Below are 14,593 nucleotides of genomic sequence, written 5' to 3'. Positions count from 1 at the left end.
ATTTACTCCGTGATCATGTTTATGGGTTCTATTGATCTGTGCCGGTGAACAATCTGAGATATTCTTCTCAGGAAACAAAGAGGCATTTTGAACAATTTGCGCAAACATACCCTAACATCCATTCCTTATTCGGTCTGTACATTTTTCTACGAACATAGTAATACACAGATACAGACTGCAGAGATACTGCACACCATTACTAGTACTCGACAGAGTCACCGGAGTTCACTTGGCGTGCGCTTTGGTCGGCTTGACGACCAGCACCGGGCAGCAGGCGTGATGGCTGAGGTAGTCGCTCACGCTGCCCAGGAACGCCCTGCATCGTCGTCATCACGAACACAGACATGAGCCACAGAGAATGTTGTTTGATTTGCGTCGTGTGCAAATGCCGTCGTTACCTCTTGATTTTGCCGAGCCCCCGACTGCCGAGGACGAGGAGCCCGGCTTGGAACCGCTCCACGGCCTGGCAGATGGCCTCCTTGGCGTCGCCCTCCACGACGGCCGCCGTGGCGTCCACCTGCCGCTCCTTGCACATGCCCAGCGCGCGCGCCAGGATCCTCCGGGAGTTCTCCTCCTGCGCCTTCCGCATGGACTCCACCGCCGCGGGCGGCGCGTACGCGATGCCTTCGGATCAGCAGCGGAGCACGCACGAATTACCCAAAGCGTCAGCGTCCAGTCCCATGGTTAGAGGGCGGGCAAAGGCTAGCGTTACCGTGCGTGGCGATGGGGTAGACGAAGTGGTCGACGGCGTGCTGGGCGTGGACGACGACGAGCGACGCGTCCGGGTGGCACCGCACGACGTTGTCCAGCGCCCACGACAGCGCCTGCAGGCTCTCCTCGCTCGCGTCCACGGCAGCAACCACCTTCAGCGCCTTGGACACCGGCCTCCCGGTGCCATCTTCCGCTCCCGCTCCGGGCGTCCCGCTCGCCGCCGCCTCCGTGTCCTCCATGGCGCGCTCGGAAATACGGCGTACGTGGCTCTGGTTTAATCCTCGGCTCGATACGGGCGGCACGGGACGGGATAGATATGGGCGGAGGCGGCCGTCCTTGTTCGCTTGCTCCGCTTCTCACCTCTTGCTTGAATGCGTTGTGTGTGCCGCCTCTTGTCTTCCATGCACGCATCCGAGGTTCGCAGAGCAGACACCTGCCCCCGGCTCTGGTGCGCCATCGCGGCGCCGCGTGCCACTACTGCCACCGCTGCCCAGGCGTTGTCAAGTGCCAACGAACATGTCAGCACAGCACAGATCACCAGCTCCCAGAAGGATACACCATACATGTCCTTTTGCAAGTACATTACTCGCTCTGAGAGCAAACATGTAAACTTCGTAGGGTCGAACACAAACAACCAGGAACGAGCGTCTGTAGCCGTGCAAGCAAAGCAAGGCGAAAACAAAATGGAGTTCAGTCTCAACTCCCAAGCCCATTCATTAACTAGGGACACAGCATTGCAGTTGAATATGACCCCAGTATCATACTACCTTCAGGCCAAATGCTGAATTGGTCCAAGACAAAATTCACATTACATCGCGTTCTCTTTTCCGTCTATCTCGATGAACACACTTACACACTCCTTGGCATAAATTAAACCGAAAGGTGTTTTTGTGGAGACTGAAAGAAGTACACTCCTTTAAAACCCCAAGATGATGAACAATCGGGCATCTTCCGATTTCTGACCATATCCACTACCACCTTCCAAATATGTTGAACAGAACCTTGATGCGCCGTTTTTATTATGGCAAAGACCAATTTCCAGCATTGAAATCTCTGTAGAAGGTGGTCTTTCTTGAGACAACAAAGAATACTGCATGGAGAAAGACGGAGTTTAAGTTCTGAACTTGGTACTGTGGATTCTACATGAATTATATAGAGTATACAAAAATTGGGAACAAACCAGGGATTGCGGGAATGATAAAGTCTTTGTCCTGTAGCACTTCTTGAAGTGTTTTCCCTTCTTTTACTTTGATCCACTTACTAGAGCCTTCAGCTGCACATAATGCAAGGAATTGTATCGATACTCATTAATACAACATTACAACACAAGAGCATCTCACTCGATCGTAATTAAGCTAATAGAAGAATATAGTGCAAGCAATATGCAAGATCACTTTCCTAACAGCAATAAAAAGGACAGTAGTGTTCATATACCATGCTATTTTCTTTAAGTCTGAACTGTTCGGTATAATAAGCTAAAGATAAACAAAAATAAAGAGCATGCTTAGTTTACATACCTGACAATACAATTGTGCTACTCTGGCTAGTGTCATTTTCTTCATCCTCCCCATCAAGTAGGCCATCTGGAAGAGACTTCGAGTCTACAGTGCCTTCTAGAAGATATCTTAATCTTTCACTTTTGGACAAAGGTTTGCCAAAACCACCCTAATGTACAAAGGTGACTAATAGTCAGTTAAAGAGTAGCAAGTGACCTTCTATGTCCTAAAGCTGATTCTGTCACAAAACCTGCACTGGCATGCCGAATCTTTACAGTAAAGAATGAGCGAAAACCCAAAAGGTTACTTGTGGACTAGATGGTGAAAACAGCAATCACCCTAATGTACAAAGGTGACTAATAGCCTTGTAGGACATTTCAACATCGCCGAAGATGGAGAGGACGCCGTTTGGAGCCGGCATCTTGAGGACGAGGTAGGTATGGTTGGGGATCACCATGAATCTCACTAGCATTGGCCTGCCAAAGATGGCATGGTAGGAGGTCTTAAAGTTGGCAACCTCGAAGGTGAGGTGCTCGATGCGGTAGTTGTTGTGGTTGCGAACGTCACCGGCAAGACGACTCTCCCAATAGGATAGGATCATTTGCCGGGCACTACGCGGTAGAACGGGTCTTCGCAGGGAAGGAGGCTTCAGGGTCTCCGTGAAGATGATGTTGAGGCCGCTGCCGCCATCGATTAGCACCTTGAAGATGAGGACTCTGTCTATGGTGGGGCACACCACCAACTGGTAAGACCCGGGGTCCGGGATGCGCACCCAGTGATCTTCCCTGGAGAAGGTTATGGGCATCTCCGACCAGCGCAGATACTGGACAGGTGTGACTGAGACGAAGTGCATTTCCCACCTTTGCAACTTGTGCTTGCGGTTGCTGCAAAAAAAAGCTTTAGGGCCACTGATGATGATGTTCACTTCCCGCTCGGCGCGCTGGAACTCGTCGTTGTCGTTGCCAGAGGGGGAGACCGTAAGACTAAGAACTCGAATGGTAACACAAAGACGTAAGGTTTAGACAAGTTCAGGCCTCCAGAGAGTAATACCCTACGTCTTGTGTTCTGGTGGATTGTATTGTTGATCGCAGGTGCGAAGAGTTAACGTGAGGCGGGATCCCTTACCCAGGGGGGCGCCCCTGGCCACCTTATATAGGCTGACGACCTAGGGTTACAATCTTCTGCCGGCGGGGGGACCGGGCAACTGACTATGTGGCGGCATTCTTCGGCTCCTTCGCGCCCGGCGGTCCCCGTGCTCCTAGTGGCGGCGGTGATTTCTGGAGAGGGAACGGGGTGTAGGCGAAAGCCTTGTGCCTTCTTGCGGGTCAATGACAGCGACGCCCCCGGACGCCACTTCCCTTCTTGAAGGCGTCATTCTTTCACTTTTTCTCTCCCCTACACTGAGCTTCCGGTGAAAGCCTTGACCGTGTTGGTCGGACCACGACGGCGCCAGTGGCGTCGCCCCCTCCATTGAGGCGTCGTCTTGGAAGCTCAGCGGGTTCTTGCTGCCGTCACTGCAGGGATCGTTGCTGAACGCCACCCCCAGTCGTCTCCGGCCGGTCAGGTTCCTCGTGGTGGTCGTCTGTTCTCCTTGGGAAGTGTCTTCTTCTGTGCCTGCCTTCGTTTAGATTCGTCCACCTCGCCCGGGTTGCTTAGGTCGTCGTTGTCTGGCAGATGCTTTGTCGTCCCCTCTTCTCTAGCGGATGCTTTGCCGCCGTCGTTGGTTGCTTCGGGCGGATGCTTTGCTGCCGTCGTTGGTTGCTCCAGGCGGATGCTTTTTGCCGCCGTCATTGGTTGCTTCGGGCGGATGCTTTGCCGCCGTCGTTGGTTGCTTCGGGCGGATGCTTTGCTGCCATGGTGGTGCTGGTTGGGTGGATGCTTTGCCACCGTTGTTGTGTTCGGGCGGATGCTTTGCCACCATGAGCCTGATGTTTGGATGGATGCTTTGCCACCGTTGTAGTTCTGAGACCTTTAGCACCCTTGACGAGGTTGTATCTTTTGGCAGGTTCAGGAGAGTAGCTGTGTCTAGGTTTGTGGGTTTGAGTATGCTTCCTCTTTGTTGCTTTGAGTCGTGTGGTGGTTGTTTGTGTGTTTCTTTAGTGTTTCTCTTTCTTTGGTCCTTTGTGCTCTCGTGCTGGTCAAGCTCTGTTTGGCTTCATTGAGATTGTGTCTGTAAACTGCTTTCTTCTTAATCGAAAGGTGCTAAGGCACTCTAGAAAAACTAATAGGCAATAACAACAATGAAGTACAATCAATAAACAATAGTTTTGTGTATACTAATAACACTTCAATTACATTGGTTGTTAGATTATTAGTATTTCCTAATTCAGGGGACAGCTTAAATGTGCAGCCATTACAACATGTTCTCTGCTAACCAAAAGACTTACTTATGGTTCACCCAACAACAACGGGATTATCCAACATCACAACTTGTTATTAAAGCCCTTTTATCATAATGTTCAATGAAGCAGCTACATCCCATGATGCTTAGATTTTTTTTATTAATAAGCAATTGTAACCATAGCGCTTAGTACATACCTGATAATACAACTCAACGGTGTACCTTGTGTAAGCGTGGTTCTCATCCCATGGCAATGGTGGAGAACTTTCTGAGAACATGTTTGATAGTTAAGGATACTGTGAATTCAATCATGTTACTTATACATCTACACATTTAACTCAATCAAAGAATGCACCATGTAATTTCAGAAGGTCAGAAGGATATGACATCAAGGTGGGGCGAAAAAGTGTCCGTCTCCGGAAAATCCTCAATGAAATCACTCGACATGACCTCTGGGTAGAGCAGAAGAACAGGCCAGTGGAGCACACCCTGCTCATCCAGCTTCGGCTTCTTTACCCCTGTCAGTTCTTGATAGGCAGGCTCCCCAAGCTTCACCCCTCTCTTCTCCACTGAAGCAGCAAGATCCTATAAACAACACAACAGTACCAGTCATTCCCACACATTTGAATGGTAGTATAGCAGCGTTATTCATTTGGCAAGAAGAGACCTTGGCTGCGGCGATTGCTTGTGCAACTTTGGCTCTTTGACGTTCTTGCTCGCTCAGTTTTGCGTCCACTTGCGACAGTAATTTCTTGAGCTCCTCATTAGCGGGGTCCTGCTCGAGCCCTCTCCGGCAGAAGGACGCGGCGTCCGGCAACAAATCGAGCGCAAGCGCCGCCTTCACCGCCCGGTAGTACGCCTAGCTACAAGAACATCTCACATCACGCCGCCAGCTCCTCCACTGGATCCAAAACGCACTAAAGCAATAAGGGACGGTTACCTTGACACTGGAGGGGGAGAGGGCGATGGCCTGCTCGGCGTCGTCGAGGGCCCGGCGGTGGTTGCCGAGGAGGAGGTTGACGTGGGCGCGGTTCGCGAAGAGGACGGAAGCGTCGGCGGCGGCCGCGGCGTCGAGGGAGGTGAGGGGCTCCATCTGGGCGATGGCCTTGGTGTAGCAGGAGACCGCCTCGGCGTAGTGCTTCCGGCCCATCCGGACGAACTGGTTGCCCTGCTCCTTGAACTCGCGCGCCGCCGACTCCTTGATGGCGGCGATGCCCGCCAGGTCGGCCTGCTCGCTCTCGGTCAGGGGCTCGGTGCCGGGCTCCATCAGCAGCGCCATGGCTGGCGAGTTGAGTTGTTCTCGCTCTCGGTGCTTCGGCGGCTGCGGCGCTCTTCGCTCTTCTCCCTTTGCCGCCGCCGCCGTTCCGACGGCTTCTCGAAGGGTCCTCTTCGGGCCTGAAAACGGCCCACTGCAATTAGATGCAAACAATAACCATTATCTCTATGTGACACCACACAAGGCGCCTGTAGCTCAGTGGATAGAGCGTCTGTTTCCTAAGCAGAAGGCCGTAGGTTCGACCCCTACCTGGCGCGTCTTTTTTTCCCAGTTTCCGCCTGTTGTTGTTATTTGGCTTGAGCTTGAGTTTTTTTATGTTGTATGTAAATTTTTTTGTTCAGTTTTTCGCCTCTTGTTACAACTGACCATGAGTTTTTTTATGTTATATGTAAACTTGTATGTACTGCTTTCTCCTTACATGCATCAGCAGCGTTCTTACTTTTCTTTCAAAATAAGGTTGATGATATACGAGCCATTAGCTAGACTGTTGCAAAAGTTGCAAACATATTATTTGGTGTAGTTTGTAACTGTTCGATAAAAATAACCATAGCGAACTAAGAGTAGCTCATTCGGTTGGATTGTGGTAGAACCTGACCACTCGGATTCAACATCTCTTAGATACATATTCAAAGAATTAACGGTAATATTATTATAGGGATAGATTGTGATGTATGTGTTGACTTTGTCAATCTCAATATTCATTGGTGCCAAACTCTCAGAGGTGGTAATAAGTGTAGGATTTGTATGCTTATATAAAATCTTATTTGAGACTGCGTCTCCCGCGGTGGCGTAACGCGGTGAGCACTTATTCACAACGCACGCCCCGCACGCTTCAATTTTTAATATGACAACGCAAGAAGTGGGACGCGCCTCGCCGCACGATTCTAGACCATAGTTATACAAATGAATGTATGCACGTGTATGTAAATATTTTTAAATACCAAAAGAAACTATATTAAGGATTATTTATAAAATGTAGCATTTTCATCTTTAATTTAAAGTAGTATAGCGATACCGTATTATCGAAGTTGTTCATAGAAACAATTCTGTATTGTTTTTAAAAAAAACACAAGTAGGCACGTTTGTTTGGTAGTATTATTAATGAATCTTTCATGAACACGCCGGCAAAATATTTCAAGAAGATGAACACGTGCTCCATATTTCGATGTTTTAAATGAAAATTTTGAATTTTCATTTATGTACTCCATTCAAAGCGACGATTGTCTTGCTTTCGACTTCAAGGCCGCCAGTCGCCCAGTCCCCCACACTCACGGCCTCGCGCTGCTGCGTGGACGCTGGACGCGACCCAATTTCAAAATTGGCCAACGGCTCCTCGCCTCCGCTCCCCATTTCAAACCAAGACCCCATCTCAGCTGCCGCCTCCTCTGTTTCCGCCCCACCCAGCCGCGGAAGTCCTCCTCCGCCTCCGCTGCACCCGCGATGCCGTCGGACGGCTTCGACGACGAGCTCGGCGGCGCGAGCGTCGCCCCCTCCCCCGCGCGGTTCGAGCTCCAGGAGGACCCCGCCTTCTGGAAGGACAACAACGTGCAGGTAGGGTTTCCTCCGCCTCGCTGCGAGCTGCCTTCTCCCGCGCACTTTCTACTCCATTAGCGGCAGTGCCCCGGTCTAATTCGGCCGGCTCGAGCGGCTGTGTCCGCGGGCATTTCGTCGAGTACCTATCGGTGGTTGCTGAACTGCTCCAATCTGCAGGTTGTGATCCGTATCCGGCCGCTCAACGGCAGCGAGATATCGCTGCAGGGGCAGAAGAGGTGCGTCCGGCAGGATAGTAGCCAGAGTCTTACATGGACTGGACATCCTGAGTCTCGGTTCACGTTTGATCTCGTCGCGGACGAGCATGTCACGCAGGTGCTCTTGACACTCTCGATTCCCAATTATTCGCATCTATTTGCTTCTTCTGACTTACTTATTTGTGCAAAATGTATAACTGCTCCTCATTTGGTGCTCTTCAGGAGAATATGTTCAAGGTTGCTGGAGTGCCCATGGTGGAAAACTGCATTTCTGGCTACAACAGCTGCATGTTTGCTTATGGGCAGGTTAGCAACAGGTTTCACTTGATGCTGCAGATTCTCAAGGTTTTTGGGTGCCACAGGCACAAATTGTGCAATTCTCTGTTTATCTTTCAACGCTTCGTATTTGCTTTTGCTAGACTGGAAGTGGAAAGACACATACAATGCTTGGTGATATAGAAAATGGGACACGGAGGAACAATGTGAATTGTGGTATGACGCCTCGAGTGTTCGAGCATCTCTTTGCCAGAATCCAAAAGGCAAGTCTCTACGATCTGTTGCTTTTCTGATGCCTCATTTTGGCATTTGGCTGACATGTCATGTTAATTTTATTAGCTATGTTCTTCGCTACTGTTTGCAGGAAAAGGAAATAAGGAGAGATGAAAAGCTCAGGTTTACATGTAAATGCTCTTTTCTGGAGATATATAATGAGCATATTCTTGATCTGCTCAACCCAAATTCCGTAAACTTGCAGGTAAGTATCATGCAAGGTTTCTGTTACACAGATCTTTATTGTTTTTTCATCTTCTGTTCAAGTTATGCCTAGACTACTCATACCTCCTGTTCATTTAGTATTGACTGCTTTTTCTTTCTTGCGTATTTCTAAAAACAGAGCTGATTAGCTCCGGTTGCTTTCTTGCAGATAAGAGAGGATGCCAAAAAGGGTGTCCATGTTGAGAATTTGACGGAACATGAGATCTCCAATGCTCGAGAAGCGCTTCAACAACTTATTGAGGTTAGTTGATAAAATGTTTGCATTTTTTTTCTTGTGTTCTGCTGAGGTTTATCTCTGTAGTTGGGATTGTTAGAAGCTTGGATCTTTTTTACCAGCTTCAAATGCAATCAATGATTGCCCAACAATCAATGATTGCCCAAGTCACTTTAATGTATGGTACCAAAGTTTAAGACTCAGTACATGAATCAAACCTTAAGAGTTAAGACATTCTGCATTTTATTTTCAGGGGGCAGCAAACAGAAAGGTAGCAGCCACCAATATGAACCGAGCAAGTAGCCGCTCTCACAGTGTTTTCACTTGCCTTATAGAGAGTAAGGTATATGAAATAAATAATTTCCAAAGATCTTTCTATGTTAAGATGATGTTGTACATGCAATCATGTTATTGTGGGCAACATCACTTATGTGTTTCCCTTTACTCACTCTTGAAATTAACCATTTAGTGGGAGTCGCAAGGTATCAACCACCATCGATTTTCTCGGCTCAACCTTGTTGATCTTGCGGGCTCAGAGAGGTAAGTTGTTCAAGTAGCACTGTCTATAATTATTTGATACGACTTTAATAGATTTTTAGTGCGAGCACACACTTTTTTTTCATTCTCTTTCACCTTCAAATTCAACATGCATGGCTTCTGCTGTGCAGGCAAAAGAGCTCAGGTGCTGAAGGAGAGCGCTTGAAGGAAGCTACTAACATCAACAAGTCACTCTCAACTTTGGGGTTAGTTGATCATCTTCTAACATATACCTTAGACTAAAGTAAATGTTTAATGTTTTTTATGAACTTAGCGCACTAAGCCAGATTCTCAAAGCATTACACTTCTTTTAAAACTATTTGATCTTTGGCATTCTTGCAGACTTGTCATTACGAACCTCATTGCTGTATCAAACAAAAAATCACACCACGTTCCCTACAGAGATTCAAAATTAACATTCCTCCTCCAGGTAATATGCAAAACTGAGACAACAAAAGTTCTCATGTTGTAAGTTGAAGGCTAAGGAGCTATTATGAATTTGAAAAAATTTCGATTCAAATTTGCATTACGGTCCATTTATGATAAAACTTTTGCTTATGTTCTATCTCTGCTTTATAGGATTCCCTAGGAGGAAATTCAAAGACGACTATAATTGCAAACATAAGCCCATCTCATTGGTAGGTTCCTAATTATGATCTGTTGTTCTATTCAGTTGCCCTTCTATTTTGAAACAGTTCTACGTGATATATTATGACACTCTCCTTTTCTTCCCAGTTGTGCTGCTGAGACACTAAGCACATTGAAGTTTGCGCAACGAGCTAAATACATAAGGAATAATGTATGCAATATTTTGCATATTAATTATGATACAACTCTTTTTCCTGCACGCATCAGCTAACCATTACTCTACATAGGCTATCATTAATGAGGATGCCTCTGGTGATGTTCTCAGCATGCGCTTACAGATCCAGAACCTTAAGGTATAGATGACTTTGAGCTTTCTCAGTTTTTTACTGTATATTGGAAGCTGTTTCCCTAAATATTCTATCACATTGACATTTGTAATTTTTTAATTTATCATGTATATTAAAATTGATACGATATTGCAGAAAGAAGTTAGCCGTTTGCAAGGACTAGTAGGTTCTGATAAAACTGAAGGCCTTGGTTCTCATGGATTTGTCTGTGAGTCTCCTAGCATGTTCAAATGGGATCAAGGTCATGGCACATTCAGTCCACTTAATTTTGATAAAAGGACTACGCAGGTACTCATAACTGTATTTGCTCGTAGAACTTGATATGATTCACAGGGACTTACATTGGTTTTGTTGGTGTGCTGTGTTCAGAGGAATGATTACGATGCTGCCCTTGTTGCTGCTTTTAGGAGGGAGCAAGTGAAGGAAGCACAATTGAAGGCAACAATAGCTGCAAAGCAGATTGCTGAACAGCTGGTCTGTAGTTAATAACCAAAGAAAAAATGTGCACAGGTAGTCATGTATTTCTAACTTAATGTTTTGTTTCTGCACAGGCAGCTCAAAAGACAGAAGAGGTAAGAAGTTTCAAGATGAGGCTCAAGTTTCGTGAAGATCGGATCAAAAGATTGGAGCAGGTTGCTTCAGGAAAATTATCTGCTGAAGCGCATCTTTTGCAAGAGAGGGAAAGCCTTGTGAAGGAGTTAGAGGTCCTGCGGAATCAATTAGATCGCAATCCAGAAATAACGAAATTTGCAATGGAGAACCTACAACTAAAAGAAGAGCTGCGAAGGTTAGCATTGCTGTTAATATCTTAGTGATTTTAAATGATCGTGCACCCCTGTTGGCAAAGAATAATTTAATCTTGATTAAACTATTGTTTGAATTAGTTGTTTTCAGTTGTTAACTCTTTATTGTATTGCTACCAGTCACTTATAACTTGTTGAATATTTTATTGTGTGATTATCAACTCAATTTACATTGTTGTGTCACTGCTGCAAAGGAGTAACCCATTCTTGTATAATTTATTGTCTGAATAATCTCATCGGTCTGACTCTTTGTTTATCTGCTTTGTGTTGGAAGCTTAACAGCACTTTATTTGTTCTTAAAAAAAATCAGGTTGCAGTCATTTGTTGATGAAAGTGAACGGGAAATGATGCATGAGCAAATAATTATTTTACAAGATAAGGTACATCTAGGTGTTGATGGGGCTGAGGCAAACTTTAATTATTACCTCTTTTACTTTCTAGAAGTAGTGAGCTTATTCAACATCTCTAACTTGATTTGCAGCTGCTAGAGGCTCTTGACTGGAAGCTTATGCACGAGAAAGATCCTGTTAACAAGGTTTGCTTATAACTATATGCAAAATTCTGAATGTAGGATGTCACTTGTGCGTCTATTAGTAAATCCTTGACTTACATAGAACTAATAGCTAAGCCATTTTTTTGTTATACTTACTTCACAGCAATATTACACGCTTACCTGTCAATGGACTTAGATTTATAATAAATTGTGCAGGGCCTCTCATTATTCGGGGAGTCAGCTGGTGATGAGGAAAATGAGTTTCTTCGTTTGCAGGTTGGTGTTAGAGTACTTCCCGTGAAATATCACTCTGATTACACCTTTGTTTATAGTATGCTTGTTCGTTTGTGGCTGAATCCACTTTATAATTTGTTGCAGGCTATTCAGAATGAGAGAGAAATCGAGTCATTACGTAAAAAATTGACCTTCTGCGTCGAAGCAAAGGAGAACCTTGAGAGGTATAACTATTTTCCTTCCTTTGGCATGCTGCTACAAGGGCTTTTATTGCTTCATAATCAATATGTTTCCTTCTTCCATAGTACACTGTGATATTAATGATTATAAAGATGGTAAAGAATAGTGTATCTGTTGGAGCACATATAGGATGGTTAAAATTCTGAAGCACTGTGGTTTGTTATTTTCAACTCATTTACTATGTTGCCTTTGATTCGCTTGTATTCATGTACCAGTACCACTTTACCAGATATAGCATGTCTTGTCGTTCAGGATTTGCAGGGTAATGTTAATTAGAATTCATAATGTTTGAAAAGGCCAATCAGTAGACCATTTATTAAATCATTCATTTGCACTTCTCAATGTCAACATTGCTGCTGATTGTACCTGATAAATTGCATTCTGTGTATGTTTCTTTTTTTCCCTCTCTAGGAACTAGAAAATCATTTTTATGTTTTTATGGAACTTGCATGTGTGCTATCAACTACTGTTCTGATCCCTAGTAAAAAAACTATTGTTCTGATGCCATTACCTGACGTACCAAAAAATGTGCAGGCGTGTTGATGAACTAACCATAGAGTTGGAGCTTACAAAGAAACATGATGACACAAATAATGAATGCAAGGCTGTCGAGCTCCAGGACCAAGGAGAGGCAGGTTTACATAACTTATCTGATGCTCAGGTAGAACTTAAGACTTTGGTTGACGCAATATCTTCTGCAAGTCAAAGGGAAGCAGAAGCTCATGAAACTGCAATTGGTTTGGCCAAAGAAAATGAAGAATTGAGGATGCAGCTTAAGGTTTTGATTGAGGATAACAAGAGACTGTTTGATCTGTATGAACATGCTACTGTAAATGTTGAGGCAAATCAAGATGGAAACTGGCCTACCATTCCTGGAAATGAACATGCAAGTGATCAGCAAGGTAGTCATCCTTTTGGAGAAAACTCTGTGAATGAAGATCTGCCTACTGCCCCACCAGCAGGCCCATCAGATTTGCATGCACCCAACTCATCCAGCATGGAAGAAGAATCTAAGATAGCGGATGAGAAATGCATCAACGAGGACAACTTGTCAAGGAATACATCTGCTGAATTGCGTCTTCAGCTGGAAGAGATGCACGAGGAAAATGATAGACTTATGGGTTTGTATGAGAAAGCTATGCAGGAAAGGGATGAATTCAAAAGGAAGATTTTAGAGCAAAGCAACTCTGAAACTGTAGAAGAGATTCGGTCGGATGAGAAAGATGTTGAAATGAGTGAAGCTGCAGATCCTAGGAATCTTGGAGTGAAACATGTTCATGACTCTACAATTTTGGCTTTGAAAGAAGTGCTGCAGCTTGTTCGGACTAAGCTGGAGCTTGTCCAAGACAAGGTTGTGTCTGCTCAGGATGCAGTAAAATATTTTGAGCTACTCGAAAGGGTTAGTAGAAAGGCGGAAGAACTTTCTGCAAGCATTCAGCTTCATCGTCTAGACGTGCAGCATGGTCAGGAAGAAACCAATGCCCTGAAGTCTGCACTGTCAGAATCACAAGACAAGAAAGATACTTTTGAAGGCAAGTATTTCTTGCCTGCAGCATCGTGTTGGAACTTGGATTTGAAGATCAAAGCCATTGCTTCATCCAAGTTTGATTCTAACTTTGCATTGATGAATCAAAAGAAGGAACAGTTGAATCTTCTCCTAACTCGCAAAAACCAACTATCTGCTATGAGAACAAGGGCACATGAATCTGAAACTGAGTTGCGCAGAAAAATTGATGGCCTTAAACTGAAGCTTCGCTCTTATGAAGCTCAAAGGAAGGAGGAAGAAAAGGTTCTGTTCGCTATTGATAATCTGGATACTTCTACTGCATCGACACACAAACCAAAGAATTTTAGTAAGGCAACTGATCTGCTGAAATCTGAGGAGGAGCGGATAAAGCTTTCATGCGAACTGCAGAACGCCCGTGAACAGCTTCGCATGGTTCACAAGGAAATAAAAAGTATGCAGAAGTGTGATTATATTGATTGCGAGATTGCACTCCTTGAAACAGAAATAGAAGATTGCTGCCTCTCCTTGCTGGAAGCAGACATTGAGAAGTTTATCCGTGACAACACGTTGACAGAGGTTTGGGAGGGTGAGGCGAAGAACATGGAGGCCTTGCTGATTGACTACCAGGACTGTGTTTTCCATGTGAACTTGAAGGAGGAAGAGATCAAGGTGTGTGAGGAGTCCTTGCAGCATCAAGCCAGGGGCCTGGATGAACTGCACTTGAAGCTAAATCAAGCGATGCGGGAGCTGGGTGAGCTTCTGCAACACGGAAGAAGCTTAACCTCTTGCAGTCTGGATCAATCCATGCTACCCGTTAGCGAAAAGGTGGCAACAGATCTTGAAGCCGTCCGGATCCATGTCGCTGAAGCTAAGCAGCTTTTGCTTCTCGACAGCCAAGCAAATTTGTGAACCTGCGCGACTAGCCTCAGATTCCACCGACTGACAGGCTACTGTCTTGCCTTCATCTGCTCAGTTGCATTCGTAGCAAGACGTCAGCGATGAGATGCTGGCATGCTGCTACTTGTAGTAATATGCTTTGTAGGATGGCAACGTCCTGATTTTTTTTCTTCTTCTTGTGGCCACCTATCCTCTGGTGGGCTAGCTTCAAGTCATAAACAGGTCCTTCGGTGTAAACTTATAGGTGCAGGACAGGAACTGGGTTGACATGATACCGAATACATGGAGGCTTGACATCTAGTTTCTGTAACTCTCTAGACTAATAACAGCCAGTGAGTGGACTTGTATCATAAGTTAATCTGAATTCGGGTGGATGCTTTTATACTA

At 45.5% G+C, this 14,593-nt stretch overlaps 3 protein-coding genes and 1 non-coding gene across 4 annotated transcripts; 2 read left to right on the top strand and 2 right to left on the bottom strand.

The window, feature by feature from the left end:
• Positions 1-95: 95 nt before the first annotated feature.
• LOC117837889 (universal stress protein A-like protein) lies at positions 96-1,083 on the bottom strand. Its single transcript, XM_034717696.1, has 3 exons — positions 713-1,083; positions 399-624; positions 96-316 (listed from the first exon to the last, which is right to left on the bottom strand). The coding sequence occupies exons 1-3, from the start codon at positions 948-950 to the stop codon at positions 226-228; spliced, it is 555 nt and encodes a 184-aa protein (XP_034573587.1). The 5' UTR covers positions 951-1,083; the 3' UTR covers positions 96-225.
• A 317-nt stretch (positions 1,084-1,400) lies between these two features.
• On the bottom strand, positions 1,401-5,926 carry LOC117837887 (uncharacterized). Its single transcript, XM_072291139.1, has 7 exons — positions 5,489-5,926; positions 5,216-5,407; positions 4,934-5,133; positions 4,746-4,827; positions 2,229-2,376; positions 1,892-1,984; positions 1,401-1,801 (listed from the first exon to the last, which is right to left on the bottom strand). Exons 1-7 carry the CDS (start codon positions 5,825-5,827, stop codon positions 1,731-1,733), a joined length of 1,125 nt encoding a protein of 374 aa, XP_072147240.1. The 5' UTR covers positions 5,828-5,926; the 3' UTR covers positions 1,401-1,730.
• An 82-nt stretch (positions 5,927-6,008) lies between these two features.
• On the top strand, positions 6,009-6,081 carry TRNAR-CCU (transfer RNA arginine (anticodon CCU)). The gene has a single exon. It is a non-coding gene; the product is annotated as a tRNA-Arg (tRNA).
• Positions 6,082-7,095: 1,014 nt separating this feature from the next.
• On the top strand, positions 7,096-14,593 carry LOC117837882 (kinesin-like protein KIN-12G). The gene is made up of 21 exons (XM_034717685.2): positions 7,096-7,375; positions 7,535-7,690; positions 7,795-7,878; positions 7,992-8,111; positions 8,213-8,326; positions 8,495-8,587; positions 8,814-8,903; positions 9,030-9,100; positions 9,229-9,303; positions 9,440-9,527; positions 9,677-9,735; positions 9,833-9,896; positions 9,973-10,038; positions 10,168-10,320; positions 10,402-10,506; positions 10,584-10,819; positions 11,146-11,215; positions 11,317-11,370; positions 11,545-11,604; positions 11,707-11,786; positions 12,337-14,593. Exons 1-21 carry the CDS (start codon positions 7,265-7,267, stop codon positions 14,216-14,218), a joined length of 3,831 nt encoding a protein of 1,276 aa, XP_034573576.1. The 5' UTR covers positions 7,096-7,264; the 3' UTR covers positions 14,219-14,593.

This window comes from Setaria viridis, chromosome 9 (assembly GCF_005286985.2).
Source record: "Setaria viridis chromosome 9, Setaria_viridis_v4.0, whole genome shotgun sequence".
NCBI classification, from domain to species: domain Eukaryota; kingdom Viridiplantae; phylum Streptophyta; class Magnoliopsida; order Poales; family Poaceae; genus Setaria; species Setaria viridis.
The sequence above is the reverse complement of the archived record's forward strand: the minus strand, read 5'-3'. Positions and strand labels throughout refer to the sequence as shown.

Coding starts and splice junctions, on each gene's coding strand:
- LOC117837889 (XM_034717696.1), bottom strand. CDS start 950: ATGGAGGACACGGAGGCGGCGGCGAGCGGGACGCCCGGAGCGGGAGCG. Junction 625..712: donor CTACCCCATCGCCACGCACG/GTAACGCTAGCC, acceptor GCTGATCCGAAG/GCATCGCGTACGCGCCGCCC. Junction 317..398: donor GGGCTCGGCAAAATCAAGAG/GTAACGACGGCA, acceptor ACGACGATGCAG/GGCGTTCCTGGGCAGCGTGA.
- LOC117837887 (XM_072291139.1), bottom strand. CDS start 5,827: ATGGCGCTGCTGATGGAGCCCGGCACCGAGCCCCTGACCGAGAGCGAG. Junction 4,828..4,933: donor TTTTCGCCCCACCTTGATGT/CATATCCTTCTG, acceptor TTAACTATCAAA/CATGTTCTCAGAAAGTTCTC. Junction 1,985..2,228: donor TAGCACAATTGTATTGTCAG/GTATGTAAACTA, acceptor CATTATGTGCAG/CTGAAGGCTCTAGTAAGTGG.
- LOC117837882 (XM_034717685.2), top strand. CDS start 7,265: ATGCCGTCGGACGGCTTCGACGACGAGCTCGGCGGCGCGAGCGTCGCC. Junction 7,879..7,991: donor GCATGTTTGCTTATGGGCAG/GTTAGCAACAGG, acceptor TGCTTTTGCTAG/ACTGGAAGTGGAAAGACACA. Junction 8,327..8,494: donor CAAATTCCGTAAACTTGCAG/GTAAGTATCATG, acceptor GCTTTCTTGCAG/ATAAGAGAGGATGCCAAAAA.